The 21,133-nt window shown below is 40.7% G+C and overlaps 1 protein-coding gene and 1 long non-coding RNA gene across 2 annotated transcripts in view; both read left to right on the forward strand.

Moving 5' to 3' along the window:
- Positions 1 to 1,826, forward strand: part of LOC132242963 (uncharacterized) — a 65,736-nt gene extending 63,910 nt beyond the window's left edge. The window contains exon 4 of the long non-coding RNA XR_009454743.1: positions 881 to 1,826. This is a non-coding gene — a long non-coding RNA (uncharacterized LOC132242963). The remainder of the gene's footprint in view (positions 1 to 880) is intronic.
- Positions 1,827 to 8,671: 6,845 nt separating this feature from the next.
- ASB4 (ankyrin repeat and SOCS box containing 4) overlaps positions 8,672 to 21,133 on the forward strand; it is a 59,123-nt gene continuing 46,661 nt past the window's right edge. The window contains exons 1-2 of the mRNA XM_059712368.1: positions 8,672 to 8,864; positions 19,757 to 20,056. Of these exons, the coding sequence (XP_059568351.1) occupies positions 8,678 to 8,864; positions 19,757 to 20,056 (487 nt within the window). The 5' untranslated portion in view covers positions 8,672 to 8,677. The remainder of the gene's footprint in view (positions 8,865 to 19,756; positions 20,057 to 21,133) is intronic.

Raw genomic sequence — 21,133 nt, forward strand, 5'->3', positions numbered from 1 at the left:
ACAGAGAAATCCATTGTAGGAAAATAGGATCAGAAAAGATACGGTGTATGTGGATAAAAAACCCCAATTTTTCATCCATATTTGTGATTTCATCTCAATCACGTCTTATCTGCATTGGCTCAGATTTGTTTTTCTGGGACACTGCAGCTGGTTTTACGGTTCATTTGCCGAGGAACACTGCCATCAAGTGGCCTACGCGCTAAAGACAGGTCATAAACGACGGCTGGCCGCATGGCTTTCATTTTGATTCTCTCTCCAGAGCAACGCTTGTGGCTTCAAAATGTGCTTTGTTGTTTGCAGCTGCATTTGTTGATTTATTTTTAAAACAGTATCCTTCAAAATATTTGCCAAAAGATGAACTCCGTGTCCGCTTTTGAATCCCCCGAGTATACAGTGACCACATCAAAAATATCACATATGTAAAGTAATCATCGTTCCCTGTTTATTTTACAAATGTGTGAAGTTTACATGAAGGCATCCACGTTAAAGAGGGTAGGATAGCTTTCTCATGTACCCCAGTGCGGCTGCCTATCTTTTCCTCACACGGATAAGTCAGTTTAAGGAGAGGAGATAGAGAACCAGAGCTGTGCGGAAGCAGGATCATGTGATTCAAAAGCTAAAGTATGAAGCTTGGCACCAGGTTGGAGTCTTCCCTTTGCCACTCATCAACTATGTTGTCTTGAGCAAGTCTCATAAACTATCTGGCCTCAGCATTTTCTTTCTGGATTAAGTACACGAGTCAAAACTGTTTTCCAGTTGATAATTCTGTGATCCTACTTGACAAGTAAACACATTTTTGTAAAAGCAGGAATGTTTGAGTTTTTTAGGTGGGTTATTTCCCTATGGTTGTCCTGTAAATATGCTCCTTTTCCTCCCGCAGCCTTAACTGCAGCTTCGCCAGCATGACTCATCCTGCAAAATTCTCTCTGCAGAAACCCAGGAAGCTCCAGCACAAAGGGCTTTCATGCATTTTGTGGGCATTCACAGTTTAGGTATCTCGATGTATAGAAAATCAAGTGGACCAATCTCTGCAATTGGTAAACAGCTTGCTGGTGTCTGAGAACGGTCGGTCTTAAAGAATGTTCCAGAATATTAGAAAAAGATCACTCAAAACAGCTTGATGTCTGTAACACCTGAAAGGGATGGGCAATTTTCTTCTCTAACGACACCTTCTCCTTTGTACATTTGTCTGACATGAAAAGAGGATGCAAATGCTGCCTGGAGTACAGTCGTGAGGTTAATGTTCTGCGGAGACAAAATTATGGTAAATTATTCCCTCGAGTTGATTTTGTGATGGGTGAGGGATGGCAATACAAGCTGGTGTTGATGCTTAACTGCGCTGGAAGGACATGTAAATGCAAGTCAGTTGCTAGGAGACCCAGAGCACAGAGCTAATGGCCACCCAGTGTGCGCAGGGATGTTTTTATCTCAAGCAACCTTGTCTTTCACAGTCAACGATGACATTAAATGAACAGTCTGTCAAAATTCAGGTGGACCAGTGCTTATTTATTGCTCGCGTCAATGCGACCATTCTGTCATCCGCCACCCATTAAGGGGCCCATTGAAAGAGAACAATGTCACATGGTGCCAGTGACCAAGATGCTCCAAGAAAGCTCAGAGTGATTCACTGCAAATTCACTTTAAATACTCTCTCGTGAGAGACAGCTGGTTTGTTCGCTGATGCTAGCTCCAAGAAGGATGCAGTAGTGGCTAATGAATCGCTCCATCGTGCCAAAGAGAGGATGTCAAGCCCCCAGGGGCGCTCTCCACGAAGATGTGCTTAATAGGACGTTGAAAAGCAAGCATTTCAGCCATTTGTGGCATTGGGGGGAAAAACACACACCGATTTTATGCTAAACACATGCTTCCTGTTTGTAATTATCATCAAGAATGTAGATATGCAGAACTTTAGATCGGGAAGGGCGTTGAGAGCTCTTCCGGCGCCCCCACCTGGTGGGAGACGGAGGCCGAGCCTGCAAGGGTGATGGGGAGCCTGTTCAGAAAATCCTGGCGAGGACATCTGTCTTGGTAAACGCTGTCAAGCTTTGCCAATTTTCAGGAGACACTATATGCAATGGGAGAGAAGAGAACAAAAGCAGCCCGGAAGGCTGAGGAATGAGTACAGTAGGTCTCATTTTACTTAAAAGAAACGGAGTCACTGAGAGGTGTTTTGAATGATTAGAAACACACAGCTGATTATCTATCACCAGAGTGGGAGCACGATCCAGGGCCCCCATCCAATGCCCTTGTACAGGAACACCATCTCAGGAGAGTTATTTATGATGTTGTGCTAGCACACTACTATCAACGGCAGCAATAGTAATCCTGGAATGCTTCTGGAATGCTTTACAATGTACAAAACATGTTTGTGCACATGGTTTCATTGGAGTCTTACAAACATGGGAAATATTCTTACCAAATAGTATACTTAGCACAGAGAATGGATCTGCACTGTTACAAAAGTATAGATCTAATTGCACTAGTTTTCTAGATCCCTATTAAAATCCTATTGCCATGCCCCAATACCCAGGGTGATTAACACCCTAATATGGTTTGGAAAATTTTTGTGTTTGCTCCATTTCAATATTGTTGTTCAAGATGCTGTTCTAGGTTTAACTTTGGGGGAACTGGACTTGGGTCCAAGGAGTAGAAGAAATGGAATAAGTAAAAAATCTCTCAGTTCCATTCCCAAGCTTTATTGAGCTTCAAAATATTTGAAAAGAGGTGGAGGCATTCTAAGGAGGATGGCCTCCTCAGGTTGCCTTTTCCTTGTCTCAGAACCGCCTCCCCCCTCCCCCCTCCACCCCCCGCCCCCACCCCGCCACACAGTGGCATTACCTTGTCAGAAAGCTCCTCATTTTGTCCAAGAGCGGAGGACACTCTCCTGGCATGTTGTGAAACACTAATAAAAAACTCATTTTTAGCGTGGGAAATTTCATTTTTAAGAGCTGGAGGATACAGGAATTTCTGTTGGGCCTGAATAGACGGTGTGAAATGTGTCCACTGTGCAATTTGGCCTTCTGAGATGGTGATTGGAAGACATGGTCTGAATAATGTAGGCAGGTCTCAAATCTGTTTCATTAGCATTGGTCACATTCCTTCCTATATGTTAGAATGACTTTGATGGGCAATTTAATTAAGCTCCTATGTGTTTTGTAAGCACAAATAATAATCTCTTAGTTTTATCCTCTGCTGCTCAGGTAAATTGGTCAGTAATTGATTTTTTTAGCACAATGCAGATGATTTTCTTAATCTTATACATTTCTTCATGACAGTTGGCTTTGTTTTCTCTAATTATTCCACAAAGCTTAGATTTATTTATTTTTACAGCTCTGAGATGGAATTGAAATAGCTTCTCTGAGAAAAATTAAAGTTCTCTGTTTAGGTTAAAATGGTAGTGTTTCCAAAAGTTAAAGCAATGCTATTTTATTTCTTTTTAAAATTTTGCTCCTTGAAGCCTTCAGGGCCAAGTCTGAGGTTTGTTAACTAACCCAAGGACGGAAAGTATGGGAGCACCGTAGGACAAATTGGCCATTGATCAGGTTGAAGTGTCAATGCTGAGTTAGAAACAAAATAGTTATGAAAATCAGACATTAAGAAATGGGGATTTTTCTAAATCATGTTATCTTCTTTATATCAGGGATCATGCCAGAAGGATTCAGATGATGGGGTTTCTTCCACAATGCAAAAGGGCAACTCTTCCACCTAGGCGGGGAGGTCAGCAAGGAAAGGACAAAGGGAAGAGTCCAGCACTGGACCCTTCTGGCCAGGAATACAGGAGGTCTTGAGACATTATGATAGGGGTATAGGTTGATCAAAGGGTTAGATGCTATGCTCTCATCTTTGTACACCCATTTTTTCCAGGATTGCACTTTAGTGGAGCAGTGAAGAGGAGAAGGGACTTATAGGGAACCTGAGGAGGTCTGAAGACACTGGGATTAGTGGTCCAGCATGAGGGAGAATATGGACTCTTTGGAGAAGTCCAGCCTAATTAGGTGCATGCCCATTCTAGCCCTAAAAGGATGGCAAAAAGGCAGCTACAGAAAGCTGAGGATTCTTCATGGTCTTTGTATGAAGTGTGGGGGAGGACACAGAGTTTCTGAGTATACATTGGACTGACATAGTCAAGAGGTTACAGTGTTTACAGATATCAAAATAGGAGGCCAATGACCAGGATCACGTGCTCCAGTGGTGGGATCCAGAAATCTGAATATAGCCAGATAAAAGTGTCACTCTGCCACAGAGATCAGCGAGGGCCCAGAGGACAATGAGTCCAACTGAGGACCCCTCTCCCTTCATGAGGTCATATAAGCTGTCCTTCTACCCTTGACTGATATTTACCTGGTATACACTAGTCTGGCCACACTGGTTATTTATAGCGAGTCTCTTCATTGACACTGGTTGTTAAATATTACTATTTTCAATATTGCTTCTATCCATATCCCATATTTCCAGAGACCATCGTAGAAGGAAAGTCATAACTTTAAAAGGTAGGGAATTCTATCCAAAGAGACTGAGCATTTACTTAAAGAGACTGTTAAATATTTGGATCAGACTCAACATATCAGGTTGGAATAAGATTAAGTTGCCCTTCCTTTGTTACTAAGGTGGAGAACCCATAAGGGGGATCAAATCCATTAATTGGATATAAACAAACTGTATTATTTCTGTATGCAATTCAATGAATTGCAACTTTGTGTCAAATTCTAGTGTACAGAATACTGGAATGATCTGAGAACTTCCATTAGCACTTAAATTCATTAGCATTCAAAGGTCTACAAAAGCAGGGATTTTTGTCTATTTGGTTCGCCGCTGTATGTCCAGTACTCAGAATAAGTGTCTGGCACATGGTCTGTGCTCAATAGATATTTACTGAAGAGATTACAACTATTACATAAGGCAGACTTGCAAAGTGCCCTTAAGAATCCCAATACAATTTCAAAAAAAACACAAAAACCCCACAGTGAATCCATCTTAATGCATAGTTGTCAGCTCCCTCTAGGAATATTATATGCTCCATTTTAGGCACCAAGATTTAAGAGGAGCATTCATGAATAAACTAGAGAGGACCCATAAGGGATTGGGCAAGACAAAAAGAATTCTGAAAACCACCCCAAATAAGAAAAAGTTGACACTACTTTAGGAAAACATTATTATGAGAGATATGATGCTACTTCCAAATGTTAGGAAGGCTTTCATCCAGGATGAGTCTGAAATAAATGTATGATTGTATGTTCATAATTAGACCCAATAAGAAGAAGTGAATGGGAAAATTTTGGCCCAATGTAACAAAGAAACTTCTGAAACTAATTTTCAAATAATGGAATGGATGGCTTTGTGAACCAGGAAGTGATAGTTAATTATATATTGATTGTCTGTTGTCAAACTAATAAAAAAAAGGATCATATTGACAAAAGTATTCACGAGAGCTTCATCAGTTTTGCCAGGGCCTCTCTTGATTCTTTGGTATTTCAATGATTAGTTATTATATTAGTAATAACATAAAGCAATATCCTTTATCTTTTGAATGACTCTTGTTATGAAATTGGATCAGAAGAACTATCTTCCTCAGAAAATAGTAAACATTTCATTTCATGAGTCTATGAATTATACAATTGCTGTCAACCTCAATGTTATTAAATATGAAGTGAAAAAAATGTTCTCCATAATTTTGCTTTTATTTTTGAAGATGAATTTTAAAAGACTCCCCATTTTGTGAAATTTGATCTTCATTTTAAGTAGAGTCAATTATAGTGGCCTTTGCACTAATTATCCTCACATAATGCAAAATTTTTGGATGTCTCTGTTTCCTATACTGGAAATGCTTTTTTTCCTCTAGTTTTGTCAAAAATGGACAAAACATATTAATAAATGCTATATGTCTGCCTGAGTGACCCAGAGGACTTCAAAGGAAGAGTATCTTATTTGCCCCCAAGCATGTGCTCAGGACATTATAAATAATTAATGATTAATTCTTTATACATTCACTCTTTATTTATTCATTTGGGCAAGGTAGACACTGAGGACATGAGAATGATTCACTTCCCTCCCTCATGGAATCTGTAATTCTGTAGTTATTCTGAGTCAACATGTTATCCTTATTAATATGTTCAGTATGGAAATACCTTTTTATTACAAATGTAATATTTGCTCATTGTAGATGAATTCACAAAATAAGAAAGAGATAAAGAAGAAATCTGATATAATCTTACCACTGGGAAATAAAAGTCGATGATATTTGGTAATAGATGCTTACAGACTTTTCCTTCCTATGTGTCACATATAGTACATATATTTATGCATTTGGTACATTATATAAATATATATGATTTATATACATATATGCAGATATATATTCCTAAGTTATATAAGTATAGACATTTTTAAAAGATGTTTATTCTATACATATTATTTTATAAATTGCTTATCTCACAGATATTTTTAAATAAATATAGATCTATCTAGTTATAATGACTGAAGGGCATTCCATTATTTGTATATGTCATAATTTGTTTATCAAATTTTCTATGTTGATCTTTAGATCACTTCTATTTTTTTATAATTATTAACAATGTAATCATCCACACATACATTTTTATTTATTTATCCTTTTTTGCAGGCAATATTTTATACTATGTTAAACTTGAAATTTTATCTTCTTGAAAACTTAAAAATTAATAATATTAACAAAATAGCCTAAACATGGAAAAAATAAGCAATGCTAATCTATATTGTTAGATGTTGGGATAATGGTTGTCTCTGGAGTCAGGTGTATATTTTGATTGGAAGGGGTTTTAAGTATATTTGAACTACAGTAGCCCTCCCTTATCTGAAGTTTCACTTTCCGTGGTCTCAGTTACCCACTGTCAGCAGTGGTTTAAAAACATTAAACATAAAATTCCAGAAATAAACCATTCATAAGTTTTAAGTTACTTGCCATTCTGAGTGGCAAGCTGAAATCTCCCACCACCCAGCTCCATCCTGCCCAGTGCATGACTCATCCGTTTGTCCTGCGTATTCACACTGGAGATGATCCCCACCTATTAATCACTTAGTAGCCCTCTCAGTTATCAGATATATCGGGAGCGAGAGCACATTCACATAACTTTTATTACAGTATATTATTACAATTATTCTATTTTATTATTAGTTGTGTTTGTCTGACTAATTTACAAATTAAAGTTTATCAAAGGTATGTATGTATAGGAAAAAACATCCTTTAGTTAGGTTTGGTTCTATCCCCAGTTTCAGGCATCCACTAGGGGTCTTGGGATGTATCCCCTGAAGAGAAGGGGACAGAATTCCATGGGGGTTGATTACACAGTTGTCTTCACTATGTAAAAATTTAACAAGCTGTAGACTTCACTTGCCCCTTCTACTTTCTTATATTTATGTTACCCGTCAATGAAAAAAGTTAAAAATTGTGTTACAATTTGCATCCATGTTTTACGTCCTTTGGTAAATTCTAAGAATTAAATGCTATTATCATTTTAAGTTTTGACTCTCACCAACAATATATAAAATGTGATTTTTTTGCACTCAAATGAATACTTATTATGATCATTTTCTAATTTTCCATGATTTACACATTTAAAAAATTGAGTATTTTCCTCTTTAACTTTTTATTTGAAAACATTTCAAATCTAGAGAAAAAGCTAAGAGAATAATATAGTGGACACCTACTCTACACTTTTTTGCTAAATTTGCTTTCTCTTTCTGCCTCTATTTACAAACACACAAATACGCACATACACTTATATATGTATACGTGTGTGTATGTATGTATATTTATTTTTATATTTCTGAACTTTTTGTAAAGAAGTTTTAGACATCACAACAATTTACCCCTAAAGTATCAGTTAAGAATAAGAATATTCTTTTAAATAGCCATATACGTTTGCCACACCTTTTAAAATGAACAATAATTTCATAGTATCAAGCAATATCTAGTCCATATTCATATTTCCACAATTATTACAATGTGCTCTTTTCTAACTGACTAAAAAAAAAACCTCCATGATTAAATAAATTCATTCACGCCCTGCATGTAGCTGTTTTGTCTCTGTAGTCTCTCTTTATCTGAAACAGTCGTCGCCACCGGCATTCCACCCCACTTTCTTTTATGACATTGAACGTTTTCAAGTCTAGGCCACTTGAAACCCCTCTGTTTGTTTTCGAATGTGTGTGACCATGCTTGATTTTGCAGGCTTATATTACAAAAGTATTATAGCTTTTCAGAAGCACACATACCAGCAACTGGAACAAATTTATTTTGGGGGCTATTGGTTAGACAGAGCAAGACACTGGATCTCCAGTTGGGCACCAGATGTTTTTACTGAGGGAAAGAGAAGCAGTAAGAGCTTTTAAATCTCACAGGATTACTTTGATCAGAGTGACATCTCATCCTCTGAAATGTATCATGAAGGCTTTCCTTCATATTGGCACGGTGTATGATTCAAGTATCAGTCAGTATAGAACCAGTTTTAAAGACTTGAAAATGCAGTGACAGCCAAGAAGGATATTTTGAAGTTTGAAATGATCCCTATATAAATAGAACGGATCAGCATAACTTTGGGATAAAATTAGCCGACACTTTGTGGGCTCTCCAGCATGTGCCTGTTTGCTTGGTGCCGCTCTCCTGATAAATCACAACAAAGCTTCCCGAGGAAGAGGAAGGATGGACGGCACTGCTCTCCCTGCCAGCACACCCGCAGCTGCCAAGCTAGTTAAGAGAAATTTCCTGGAGGCTCTAAAGTCAAATGACTTCGGAAAATTAAAGGCCATTTTAATCCAAAGGCAAATAGATGTGGACACAGTTTTTGAAGTTGAAGATCAGAATATGGTTTTGGCATCTTATAAACAAGGTAAAAATTATAGGTGTAATTGGTAATTGGTACAAGTTTTAGGTGTAATTGGTGAAATCGATAGAAGATGGAGTTTTAAATGCACAGCGTCAGTCGCCCACTCTCAATCAATGACTATTGTTTCTTTAAGTATATATTTTAAAAATATTCCTAATTTAATCTGTTCTTTCTCTTTAAACTAGATTGCGGCATGAATATATATATATACTTCTTTAAAAAATTGTGGTCTCTCTTTTTTTCTTTCTCTATCCTTATATTTGGAATTTGAAATCCTAGCCAATCATATTGAGTAATGCATTTTCCTTCTATTTCTAACTTTTATTTTGCCTATAATGACATAGAATAAAGAAAACATCTCTAGATTATGGCTAAAGAGACTGCTCAGTTGGTATGAGTGGCTTGGGGACAGGCAGATAAGTCTCTTTTAACACAGGTACTTAAAGATATGTCATCTCTATATCCCTCTCTACCAATAAGAGGAGTTTGCTCCCATTTGGAGAGTTAATGAATGCACAAGGTTGTGCCTTGATGCATCTTGATGGTTCTCATCATTTTAATGAGTTTTCAGTTTAGTCAGGAAAGCCCAACCAGAAAAAAAAAAAGTAAACTTTTTCCCTTGAATAATAGATCAAAATTGTAGATATACTTAATACAGATTATCTGTTCCGAAGAACTAAGGATAACAAAAAATCAGAACTGATTGTTTTTTAATCAAGGGACTTTCTGGAACTCATGGTTAATGAATCAGAAATAAATTAGAAGAGTACAGCTTCTGATTTCCCAAATCAGCTAGTTATGGGGGAACTTGAGTAGCAAGGCCATCTGGTGAGCGGACTGCAAACAAACACCATGTTCAACATCACTTCTGTTTAATAAAATAGATAAGGTCTTGTATGTGGCATTTAGAGAGAGAGACCCATTCTTTGTTCATGTTTAAAATACGTTCCATGCATATATAAATTATCAGCACCACCAATTTTCAGCAACTAATGCTAAGGGTGTATAGTTCTACGTTAATTTACTATACTCTGATTATGAGTTCTGAAGGGTAGAATAGCTGAGGCCAGTTTATAATTTATACTTGAAGGCTTTATAATCAATTAACATTGCTATTTGATTGTAAGGTAAAAATGAGGTCTTTTTTTAAAAAAGTAGTTGATGGGGGCTTCTGTTAAACAGAAAGAGAGGATACTATAAAATGAGGTTCCTTTCCTCACATGGATTTGTTCCGTGAACGACGATCTGAATGCTCAATACATGTTTAAGAGTTTGTTTGTTTGTTTGTTTTTAAATTACAATAGGACCCAATGTAAAGTAACTTGGGTCTAAGTCAGTGGGCAATTTGTCTGACCCTGAGTTGTGAAGACTGCCTTTTCTCATCTCCTGAGCATGCGGAGGTTCTGAGGTTGAGAAAGGAAGTTTTAGGGGCAGGCTCCAGGGAAGAAAGGTGCTGTTTCTCTTGCTTTCAAAGGTGTCATCCCCCCTAAATGAGAAGAATTTTAAATTCTTTCTGTCAGTGTGAGCCGACTCCTGTGGTCCTCACAGAGCAAACATTTTCATTCATGCTCATGGGTATTTTCATAGTGTTAGGACTATGTGACGTGGCTTTCAATTAGGGAGATAGCAAATTACACCCTCTGGGAAAGGAAAGGAACAGTTCTGTTCTTATGCATGCCAGATGGATGTATGCACAGAAATAATAGGATTTATGGTCATATCTTCAGGGTTGATGCAGGGAATTGTATGTGTCTGTGTGCGTATAGAAAGCAATATACTCATTCTCTGTTGGATATGAATGTGGGTGTAAGGATATGCAATCTGAAACCTGAATTAAAGCCTCCTTTTTCTTCATAGTTTCCTCAAACTTTTTCACACCTCTTCCAGCCTAATTATCAAATCTTTTAATATTTTAGTCATGGTGAAGTGATAAATAGAATCCCAGTTGCTAGCCAAGCAAAATAGACCTAAGTGGTTGTATCAATTTCTTAAAGCCACAGAGGCATTCCTAGGGAACAGCTGAGCAGGCTACACGGGTCAGTTAGTTAGTTAGTTAGTTCCTTTCTGAATAATTCTAATGAGACCTTTTTCTGTGCTAGATTCAAGTTTGTGAGGCTTTATTAAATCACAGGAGACTTCTGGATGTGGAATTGTTTTTGACTTTTTTAAAGCACTTTGGAAAGCTCTATGCAGAAAGTATACAAATCAGAAGAGTGCAACTAATTTTCACAAAATAAACAATCCTATGTCACCAGCATCCAGGTGAAGAAGCTGAACATGACTTGTTTACTTTTAAAGTGTGAGAATCTTCCTTCAGGCTTGTTATTTCTGTCTTAGTAAGCAAGACAATGTGTAGAACCTATAACAGATACCATGCTACCTCTAAATTTGCTTGTGTCATGAGTAATATAATCTATCTTCACCATTCGATTGTCCTGTGGAAAATCAACAGTGGCACAATTAATCCCAAACCATGTTTATTTTTTTTAGGACATATCATAGCACTTTTCACAGGATTTCTAAGAGTGACCACATTTCCCCCCTAGAGATGGTATGTCTAAAGCCAGTATGAAAATGAGGTTATAATTTTTAGAAAAGCAGCTCAGAATTCTATTGGCAAAGAAATCAACTTGGGATGTGAACATTGCTCCCCCAAGTCCACAATCTAATTGGTACACCAGCAATCAAAAGTTGACTTCCTGAGCAAATATAGAAAATTCACTTCTGCTTCCCCATCTCATGGAGGAGCTTCTATTTCCCCTGTGATAGAGAACAGACTTAGAGGCCAGCGTCCAGAGCTCAGGCTCACACTGTGGGACACGCCTAGCCCCGGCACCTACTCATGATTCTTAAAGTTAGATCTCATTTTATTGGGTCAAGTTATTTTTAAACCTCATAATTCAATCTTCAGATGAAGTCATGTTTTATTAATTTAAAAAACTTCTCTCACACTTTGTAAAGCAAACGTTGAAAAACATTTTGGTTGGCATTTGAGATATGTCCTCAAGAAGGGCAGAGATATGGGTCTTGAAAGCAAACACTAGTAAGCAAAATGACATCTCCCAGATGATCATTTTAAAATGGGAAGAACAGTTAAACACGTGAACAACTTTTTTAAACTTCTAAATGCAATAAATAGCTGAATAGCCCAGGCATGTCAATGATATAAAGTTTATTATATGCCAAGAACACAGTATACAGTGTAAAAGCTGGTTCTCTAAGAAAACTCAAAGCTGTTCAGATTGCTTCTCAGAATAGTGGAAGCGTGAACATCCATAGCACTGTTCCCAAAGGTTTTCCCAACTCCACATCTCAGTTCTCCCTCAGATGTTTGAGTCCTGGCTTATATATGATCCAGACAGAATATCATCCGTATCTGTTTGGATGAAATTCCCTGATTAGCAAGGTTAACCAGAGTCCTTTTATTAATCAGTATAATGCAGTCAAGTCCTCTGTTTATGGCCTTAGCCACAGGTTCTTTGGTTGGTAGTGATATTTTTAATTAAAATAACCAATGAATGATTTCACTGGAAAATTTTCTGGCGGGTACTCTATCTACTTTACTAAGTAGCACCTGCCCTCCAAATATCTTAAACACTCTTATTTCCACTCTCTTCATGAATAATCTCTTTTTCACCTAATTTTCCTGTTTGCCAGAAATTCACTCTCCAGCTCTCCTATGACCCTTGTGGGGTTCTTTTCCATTCCTTGGTGTTCAAATTTTTCTCTTTTCAATTTTACATGTCAAGCTTACTTTTTTCCCTTCTCTCTCTCCTGGGAAAACTCTGAAATTTATCCCAAAAATATTAGCTATTAACAAATAGCCAAGACTTGTGCTGCGGTCTCTAATCCTTTAGGACTGTGTAAATACATGGACACAGTTGGAGCAAATGTCTGCTAATCCAGCCATGAGCAAGGCGTGTAATCTTTGGCTGTAACAGCGGCGGCTTCTCGGGTGTGGGCTCTTTGGACTCAGATAACATCAGAGCCGGTAACTGTTGCAGGGCTCAGGCTTAGCCGAAGGTTTACCCGAGGTGCGTGCATCCCCCAACCCTGCAGCAGGATCAAGTCTTCTCCCCGAGGATGGCTCAACCCCTCTGCTCCTTGCCAGGTTTCCTGAGCCCGGGGCCTACTCAGCTACGCCGGCAGCTCTCTTTGGTTTCTGATTTAAACTAAACACACACGGGATTAGTCTGCACATTTTTGTTGGGGTCAAACTTCTAACATTCCTCCAGAACTGTCACCTACAAGTGCCGTTGGTTTCGAAGTGAACTGAATGTTGCCTTCAGATAAGCGAAGGCTAGTTAAGATTTGGGGAAACCAGAATGTGAGTTGGCCTCTGTTTGTTAGTTACTCAAACATGCGGACTTTATGCTACTTAATCCGTACAAGATATTATCCTAGCCCTGGCCTGTGTTGCTCAGTGGTTCGAGTGTTGGCCTGCGTACTGAAGGGTCTCGGGTTCGATTCCTGGTTAAGGACATGTACCTGGGTTGCAGGTTAGATCCCCAGCCCCAGTCGAGATGCTTGTGGGAGGCAACCAATCCCTGTGTCTCTCTCACATTGATGCTTCTCTCTCTCCCCCTTCCATCCCTCCCTTCCACTCTATCTAAAAAGGAAGAAAAAAAAAATCCTCAGATGAGGAATAATAAAAAGAGAAGGAAAAAAAGATATTATCCTATTTGTAAACTGGTGGCTCTGTCAAGACCCTCTCTAAATCCTGTGCCTGCTGATAATCTCTGAGATTAAGAAGGGGAATTTCAGACACGGATAACATGTCATGGTCTGGGGAAAGGTAAAAGGAACTAGACCCTTTAAATCCACATGGCCGTGGCCTGGATTTGAAGTTCCCCGTGGGGTTTTTGCAGAGGAGAAGGAACCTGTGCCCTCGTATCCTCAGTTAAGCTCCTTACAAAAGCAGAGGTCTTCTGCCAGGAGCAGCCACTGACGGCAGACCTGGGGCCCGCGCGCGTGTGTGGTTGACATTTGGGGGGGGGGGGCAGCAGCTTCTTCACTGCCCCCAGCAGCTTTGTTCCCAGGTTCTGTCCCACCCTGTCCTTCCTGCCGCCTGAGCACATAATCAAACGGCAGCCTGGCACCTGCAGAGGTGAGCAGAGGGGCCCTTCCCAAGACAAACGCTAAAAATAAATCACATTCTAGGTTCTCAAGTCCTGGGACCATCCTGCCGTGGAAACAAGGGAGGGAGTGAAAAATGAATCTGCCTGGTTCACCATATTTCTCTCAGGCTGTGCCTGTGGGTGACTGTATCTTGGAGGACAAATTCAGATCTCTTGACATAGCAACATGGACACCAGTACGTTCACAGGCGCTGCGTGACTGTGCATTTTTGAAGATGGCTTTGCCTCCGGTTTGATCCTCCGTGCGGGCAGGCGTGGTGGAAAGGACACGGTTGTACACAGAGACCTGTGGCCTCAGCCTCATTTTAAGGTGGTGATTGTATTTGGGTGGCCTCTTGGCTATGGGCTGCCTCTGTCTACAGCAGGCTTTTCTGCTGTGCTCAGAGTTGAATTATCCAGAACACCCTCCCCTCACACCACCACCAAAGTTCTGCAACCCAGCTCCAAGATGCACTCCAGGAGACCTTGATCGTCTCCCCCAGTCTGTCCTCTTCCTATTTCTTCCACCAGGGGCACCACCCAGCTACACACATCCCCATCTAGGGGAGGTGCCCAATTCCATGCAGGGGGTCGGCTGAATTCCAGGACCTAAGGCCGTCCCAGCCCGATGTTCTGGTTAATTATTATAGGAGGCGAAGATGCCACTGACGGAGAGGCCACGGATGATGGATGCATGTAATAAATGGGCAGGATAGAGTCTCTAGGTGCTATTGGGAATTTAAGAGGAAGAAAGAAATCAACAAGCAAAGGCGTTTCCAAACCAGAGATGTGACATGTTATAGATGAATCTGGGATCTTCTTTCCTTCCTCGTGATTTGTGAAGCAGGCTTGGCGCTGAACCTATTCTGCTTCCACAAAGACAAAGACAGATGGAAACCCTGCACTGCAGATATCCTGAGTCCATTAGCTTGGACTGAGGCAGGAGACTTATGGCTCCAGCAGTCTGCGAAAGTGGCAGTTTTCTCATCTGGAAAATGAAAGACTTGGACTGGATAATCTTCCCTCCAGCGCTAACATTCTGTGTGTCTTTGATTTTACATCAAAATGGTGTTTTCTTAATCAGCTCTCTGCTGCTTCCTTTCAGGGATCATTTTTCTTCCCATTGCAGAGGCAGGCATGAATTTCCAATCAGCCGCTGCATAGGGCTGTTTAATCTTTGCTGCTAATCGGCAGGCAAAACACACCCCAGGTCTCAGATCTGGAACCAGCTTCTCTCCAAGACAGTTAGAAAAGACTGCCTTTGCAAATTGCTTGTTGAGGAAGTTTGAGTATGAAAATGACTGATGGAGTATTAATGTCAAATGTGATTCATTAGTTATCAAAAGTAAGTTGCATACCATATAGTTTAACAACTCTGTTTGGAACACAGATGCAATGTACACAGTTACATAAAGATGTATAAATGGATATATACACATAGATTATGTGTGCATATTTATTTACACACACACACACGCACGCATGCATGCACACACACAGACACACGCACACATGCATGCGCGCACACACACATTACAGGCACAGGACTGGCACTCCCCAGCTATCTGATACTATTAGTCTCTGCCAGGGAAAGTCCGTATCACCAAATACTTTCCCTTCTCAGCGTCAATAATCTCAAATTAGTATCTTAGAACTTAATTCTATTTGTCGAATACAGATTTCTACCCAAATTCAGATAATCCTAAGAGGGTCACACTTCAAATCATCCTCAGTTCATTATACCTTAGTGTGAATTAACTTTGTATTTCTTTTTAAAGAGCGGATTTAAATAATGGAAGATTTGGGAAGAAGAGAAAGTAAAATGGCCTTAAAATTCTGATGGGATGAAAAAGGGATTAAAGTGTGTATGTGAGTGTGTGTGTGTGTGTGTGTGTGTGTGTGTGTGTGTGCGTGCATTAGAAGGTGGGCCGCAGAAAAATAAACTTTGGTTTGGGCTCCTTCATTACTTCAGAATTAATGAGCATTATGCATGACCCTCTAAATGGCCTCTTTAAACTAAATTATTTCCCCCCTTTGGATAGGGGGACAATAGTTTATTTATTTTTATAAGTAAGAATACACCCACAAGGCACTAAATTTAAAAGTTCAAAGAGGGCATTCAAGGACAAGGAAATCAATGGCCTAGTTCCCTGACCCCCAGTTCTTAGAGACCACCACTGTAACCAGTCTCTTGTTCTAGGTGTTTATAAATATATACACATATGATAGCATATTATACACACTGTTCAGGTTCCTGCCTCTCTCTCTCTCTCAATACTATATCTTGAGATTCTTCCATATCAGTGAACACAGAAGTGCCCCTTCTTGGCAATGGCTCTGTAGTATTAGATTGCATGGATGTACCATAATTTATATACACTGAGGTTGTTTGTAATCCTTAGCCGTCAATAACAATGCTGCAGTGTAGTGCATGTGATAGTATATGTTTTTGTCCATAGGCCAGGCGGCCAGGATTCATAACTCCTGGAACTTCATACCCTTCACAAAGAGTTTCACATTTCACACTTGAGTGATAATACTTGTAGGATAAATACCCAGGAGGAGCACATATGTAGTGTTTTTCACTGAAATGAGAGAATTTAACACTTGATCCCCTGGTCTCCATCCTCTGAGTGCCCCCAGATGCTCAGAAATATCACAATATTCTAGATTTATTCTGACCTCATTCTAATCAGGGAAGAATACAACGTTACTTCACTTGTTCTGGGCCCTGCACTTTCATTTATGAAACTTACGATTGTATTAACTTTTTGGCAGCTCCATCCCCCTGTTGGCTCATTTTGAGATTACTGTCAACTCAAATCCACAGGCCTTTCCTCAAATAAATTACTATTAAATCATATTCTGCTTACCTAGTATGTATATAGTGGAATTTTTGTAACCTGAAAGCAAACTTCTGATTTATCCATGTTAAACTGTATGTTGAGCCATGGCTGGGTAGCTAGTAGGTTAGAGCATCATCCCAATATGCAGGTTCAATCCCTGGTCTGGGCACATACAAGAATCAACCAATGTATGCATAAATAAATGGAACAAATCAATGTTCTTCTCTCTCTCTCTCTCTCTCTCTCTCTCTCTCTCTCATCAGTAAAAAGACATTTAAAAATATATTTTGTTGCTTCAGCCCTAGACTCTCTTCTCTGCTGTTGAGCTGTCTCTGCATCCTCATCTCGCCATCTATATTTCATCTTTCTGTACCTATTTTCAGTCCCTACTCATAGTGAGCTTAATGCCATGGCTCTAGGTATTGACATTGAAAGAAGGTTCATGAAGTTATTGTTATAGCTTGTCAAATATGGCAATGTTGGAGCCTTAGATAAAAAGAACTAGCCCAGTGTTCAGAAGTCAGAGGTCAGAGGGGAAAAGGAGAGAGAGAAAGAGAGAAAAACATTCCCAACTAATGGGAAAAATTTATCTAAGATCTCACTTCTAGGAACGACTGTGCTCCTCCTGACCAATTAATTTGTATATAGTTTGTGGGCATAGTTAACTGCATAGCCTAGGTTTTCCTGTTTATTTCCTTCCAGGAAGTTCAAAGGCAAACTTGCAATGCAGTTCTAGTGTGTAGATATGGTGTGAATTTTGTGTACCTATCTTACCCTTGACCTCTTTTTATGTTCTTACCTTATTTTTTTGCACTTATTTTCTAGGTTATTAAAAATTTTAGTGTGAAATTTGTGAGTTGCCTTAAATTCTTCTTTGGAAAAAGGTATTGTGTAATCTGACAAACAGGCAAATAAAATCTCAGTGTGACAAATTTTGTAAAAACATCAAATACTTTCACACCTTAGGTTGACAACAACAGCCACCACTATTTGGAAAAGAGCTGTGATGGAATAAAGCTTTTAAGCTTGTAATTAAATCTTTGACATCATTCAAGACAATGATTGGGATCTTAAAAATTCTTAAATACTAGGGGCCCAGTGCATGAATTCATGCACCTTGCAAGGAACTGTGGGCCATGAGGCTGCAGTGGGCACAGGGGTGGGTCTTGGCCCATCCTTCTCGCCCTGCCACTGCCTGGGTCTCCTGTTTGCCAACAGACTGCTCCCGCTGCTGCCACTCCCATGCGCTGACAGTGCCAGCTCCACTCATACCCTCTAATGGCATAGAGTGATTGGGGCCGATGCCAGCGACAGATGCGAACGTGGCCGACGCCATCAGTGGGTGCAAGCCATGGCTGCTGCCCCGATCACCCCTCAGGAGCAGGGGGAGGTGGAGAAGCCCTGAGGGGCGATTGGGGCCAGCAGCCACTGTTCACACCCACTGATGGTGCCAAGCGATTGGGGCTGGCACTAGGCACCAGCAGCAGGTGCGAACGGTGGCTCCAGTGCCAGCAGCAGGTGCGAGAGGAGCCAGCACTGGCAGCAGGTGCAAGCGCCCGGTGGCACCATAGTGCATGGGAGCAAAGAATTTTCAGTAACCACCAGAGGCTCGCCCCAATGAAAGCAACCTGTGCCCCACCTTGGTCTGGCACTCCCGCTCACCTGTTCCACCATCCTGCCGCAGCCGATGCCCGCCATGTTCCACGCTCTGCAGCCTGCTGCCAACACCCACAATGTTCACATGTGCCCCCTGTGGTCAGAGCACATCATAGCGACTGGTTGTTCAGTTGTTCCACTGTTCAGTCTATTTGCATATTAGGGCTTTTTATATTATATATAGATGAGTCTTGTGTAACTTACCATCCTATATAATAAAAGGCTAAATCCTATATGATAAAAGGCTAATATGCATATAGACTGAGCAGCAGAACAACTGAACAACCAAACAACTGGTCGCTATGATGTGCCCTGACCACCAGGAGGCATACACAGAACTTGACAGGTGTTGGCAGCAGGCAGCAAAGCATGGAACAAAGCGGGCATTGGCTGCAGCAGGATGCTAGAGCAGGTGAGTGGGGGCGCCAGACCAAGGCGGGGCTCTGGTCGCCATCATCGGAGCCAGCCTCTGGTGGTTAGTGAAAATTCTTTGCTCCTGTGTGCCACAGTCCCACCCGGTGCTCGCACCGGCTGCAGGCACCAGGCCCACTCACACCTCACACCCGCTGCCAGCGCCCGGCGCCAGCCCCCATCACTCAGCGCCATCAGTGGATGCCAGCCTCGGCTACCAGCCCCGATTACCCCTGAGGGCTTCTCCACCTCCCCATGCTCCTGAGGGGTGATTGGGGCTGGTAGCTGCTGCTTGCACCCACTGCTGGTGCCTGTCCCAATTGCTCTGCACCGTCAGCAGTTACAAGTGGGGCCAGCACTATCAGCACATGGGAGCGGATGCGGTGGGAGCAGGGCTGCCAGCAGACAGGAGACTGGTAGCCGCAGTGGGAGGGGCGAGGCAGGGTCATGGAGGATGGGCTGAGACCTGCCCCTGTGCCCACTGCAGCCTCACAGCCCACAGGTCCTTTCAAGGTTCACGAATTTGTGCACTAGGCCCCTAGTATAAAATAAAATGCAATCACAAAAATGAAGGTCTCAAACTCAAATGCCTGGGAGCGCTAGGAAGGTAAAGTAAGTAAAAGAACAAAATAATAGAGGCTGGTAGAAATAGTAATAACTCAAGAGCACCTGTCCCCCTTTGTACATCCAAATATGACACTTAACTAAGCATTTGTAGACCCATTAGTTACTAGTTACAACTTCTGAATCATCTCCCTGCCCCAATTTTATAAATGTGACCAAAGTAAAATACTCTAAAAATCCTCATAAAACATGGGGAAATCCTAGGCCAAGAAGCTAAACTTTCTTCCCCTTTCTTTTTCAGGTTATTGGTTGCCTAGTTATAAGTTAAAGTCTTCTTGGGCAACAGGCCTGCATCTCTCTGTCTTGTTTGGTCACGTGGAATGTCTTTTGGTACTACTGGACCACAATGCTACAATCAACTGTAGACCCAATGGGAAAACTCCTCTTCATGTGGCGTGTGAAATGGCCAACTTGGATTGTGTTAAGATCCTTTGTGACCATGGAGCCAAGCTCAATAGCTACTCCTTAAGTGGACACACGGCTTTACACTTTTGTACAACTCCAAGCTCCATTCTCTGTGCCAAGCAATTGGTTTGGAGAGGTAAGCCTTTCTGGGTGGCTGGCATTGTCATCTATTTGCACATTCATGGATTTGAAACTTGGTGATCCTGTCTTATCTCAGACAATATAGTAGGTATATCCATACATTAAGTGTAAGTCAGGGGCCCCTAAAAATACATAGATAGACAGACAGACCGATGGATAATGTTATGTTGGTGCTGGACATTCAGTGATTATCTCATTGGAATCTTTTTTTTTTTTAATTGTTGGAGGCTTGTTAACTTACACAAGTATTTATTTAGCTCCTATGATGTATCAGGTAATGAGCTAAGTAAATGAAAAATAAAAAAATAGTTTCTGCCTTTAAGGAGCTTATATTCTAGTAGGTGAGATAAATGTTATAAAAATAAATTCATAAATATAAAATTATCAATTGGGAAAAGAGCAAAATAGGCACTTTGAAAGAGAATGTCATGCAGGAACTATTACAAAATGTTTAAGACTTTTCTAAAGATATTATATGTAAGCTGAACCTTTATAATGAGAAATAGCTAACCATTAAAAGGAAATGGATCCAAAAAGAAGAGTCTAGGTCTGGAAAATAGTACGAAGTGTGTAGTGTAAAGTTTCTAGGAGAGCAAAAAACTTGGAATATTCAACAAATGTAAGAAGGCCAGTGAGGCTAGAGTATCATGGTTATGGGGTTGGGGGTGGGAGGACAAGAGGGTAGAAGGCAGTGTACAAGATGACACTGGATTTGTTAGACCACATATGACCTGCTGGAGGCCAGGGTATGGGGATTAGAAATGGAGCCATTGAAGAGTTTTAAGCAAGAAAATGACATGGTTTAATTTTCACTTAAATTCATCATTCTGTAGTTATGAAGAAAGTAAAGGCCCGGTGCATGAATTAGTGCACAGGTGGGGTCCCTTGGCGTGGCCTGCTGGGATTGGGCTGAAACCTGCAGTCCAATGCCACCTGTATCTCCTACCTGCCACTCTTGCTCATTTTGGACCCATTGTGCCTGCCACGGGCTCGCACCCAATCAGTCCCCTCCTGAGGGGAGTGGCCTGTGGGATCAGACCGAAACCAGCTCTCCGACATCCCCCAAGGGGTC

This window comes from Myotis daubentonii, chromosome 10 (genome assembly GCF_963259705.1).
Source record: "Myotis daubentonii chromosome 10, mMyoDau2.1, whole genome shotgun sequence".
Lineage (NCBI taxonomy): Eukaryota > Metazoa > Chordata > Mammalia > Chiroptera > Vespertilionidae > Myotis > Myotis daubentonii.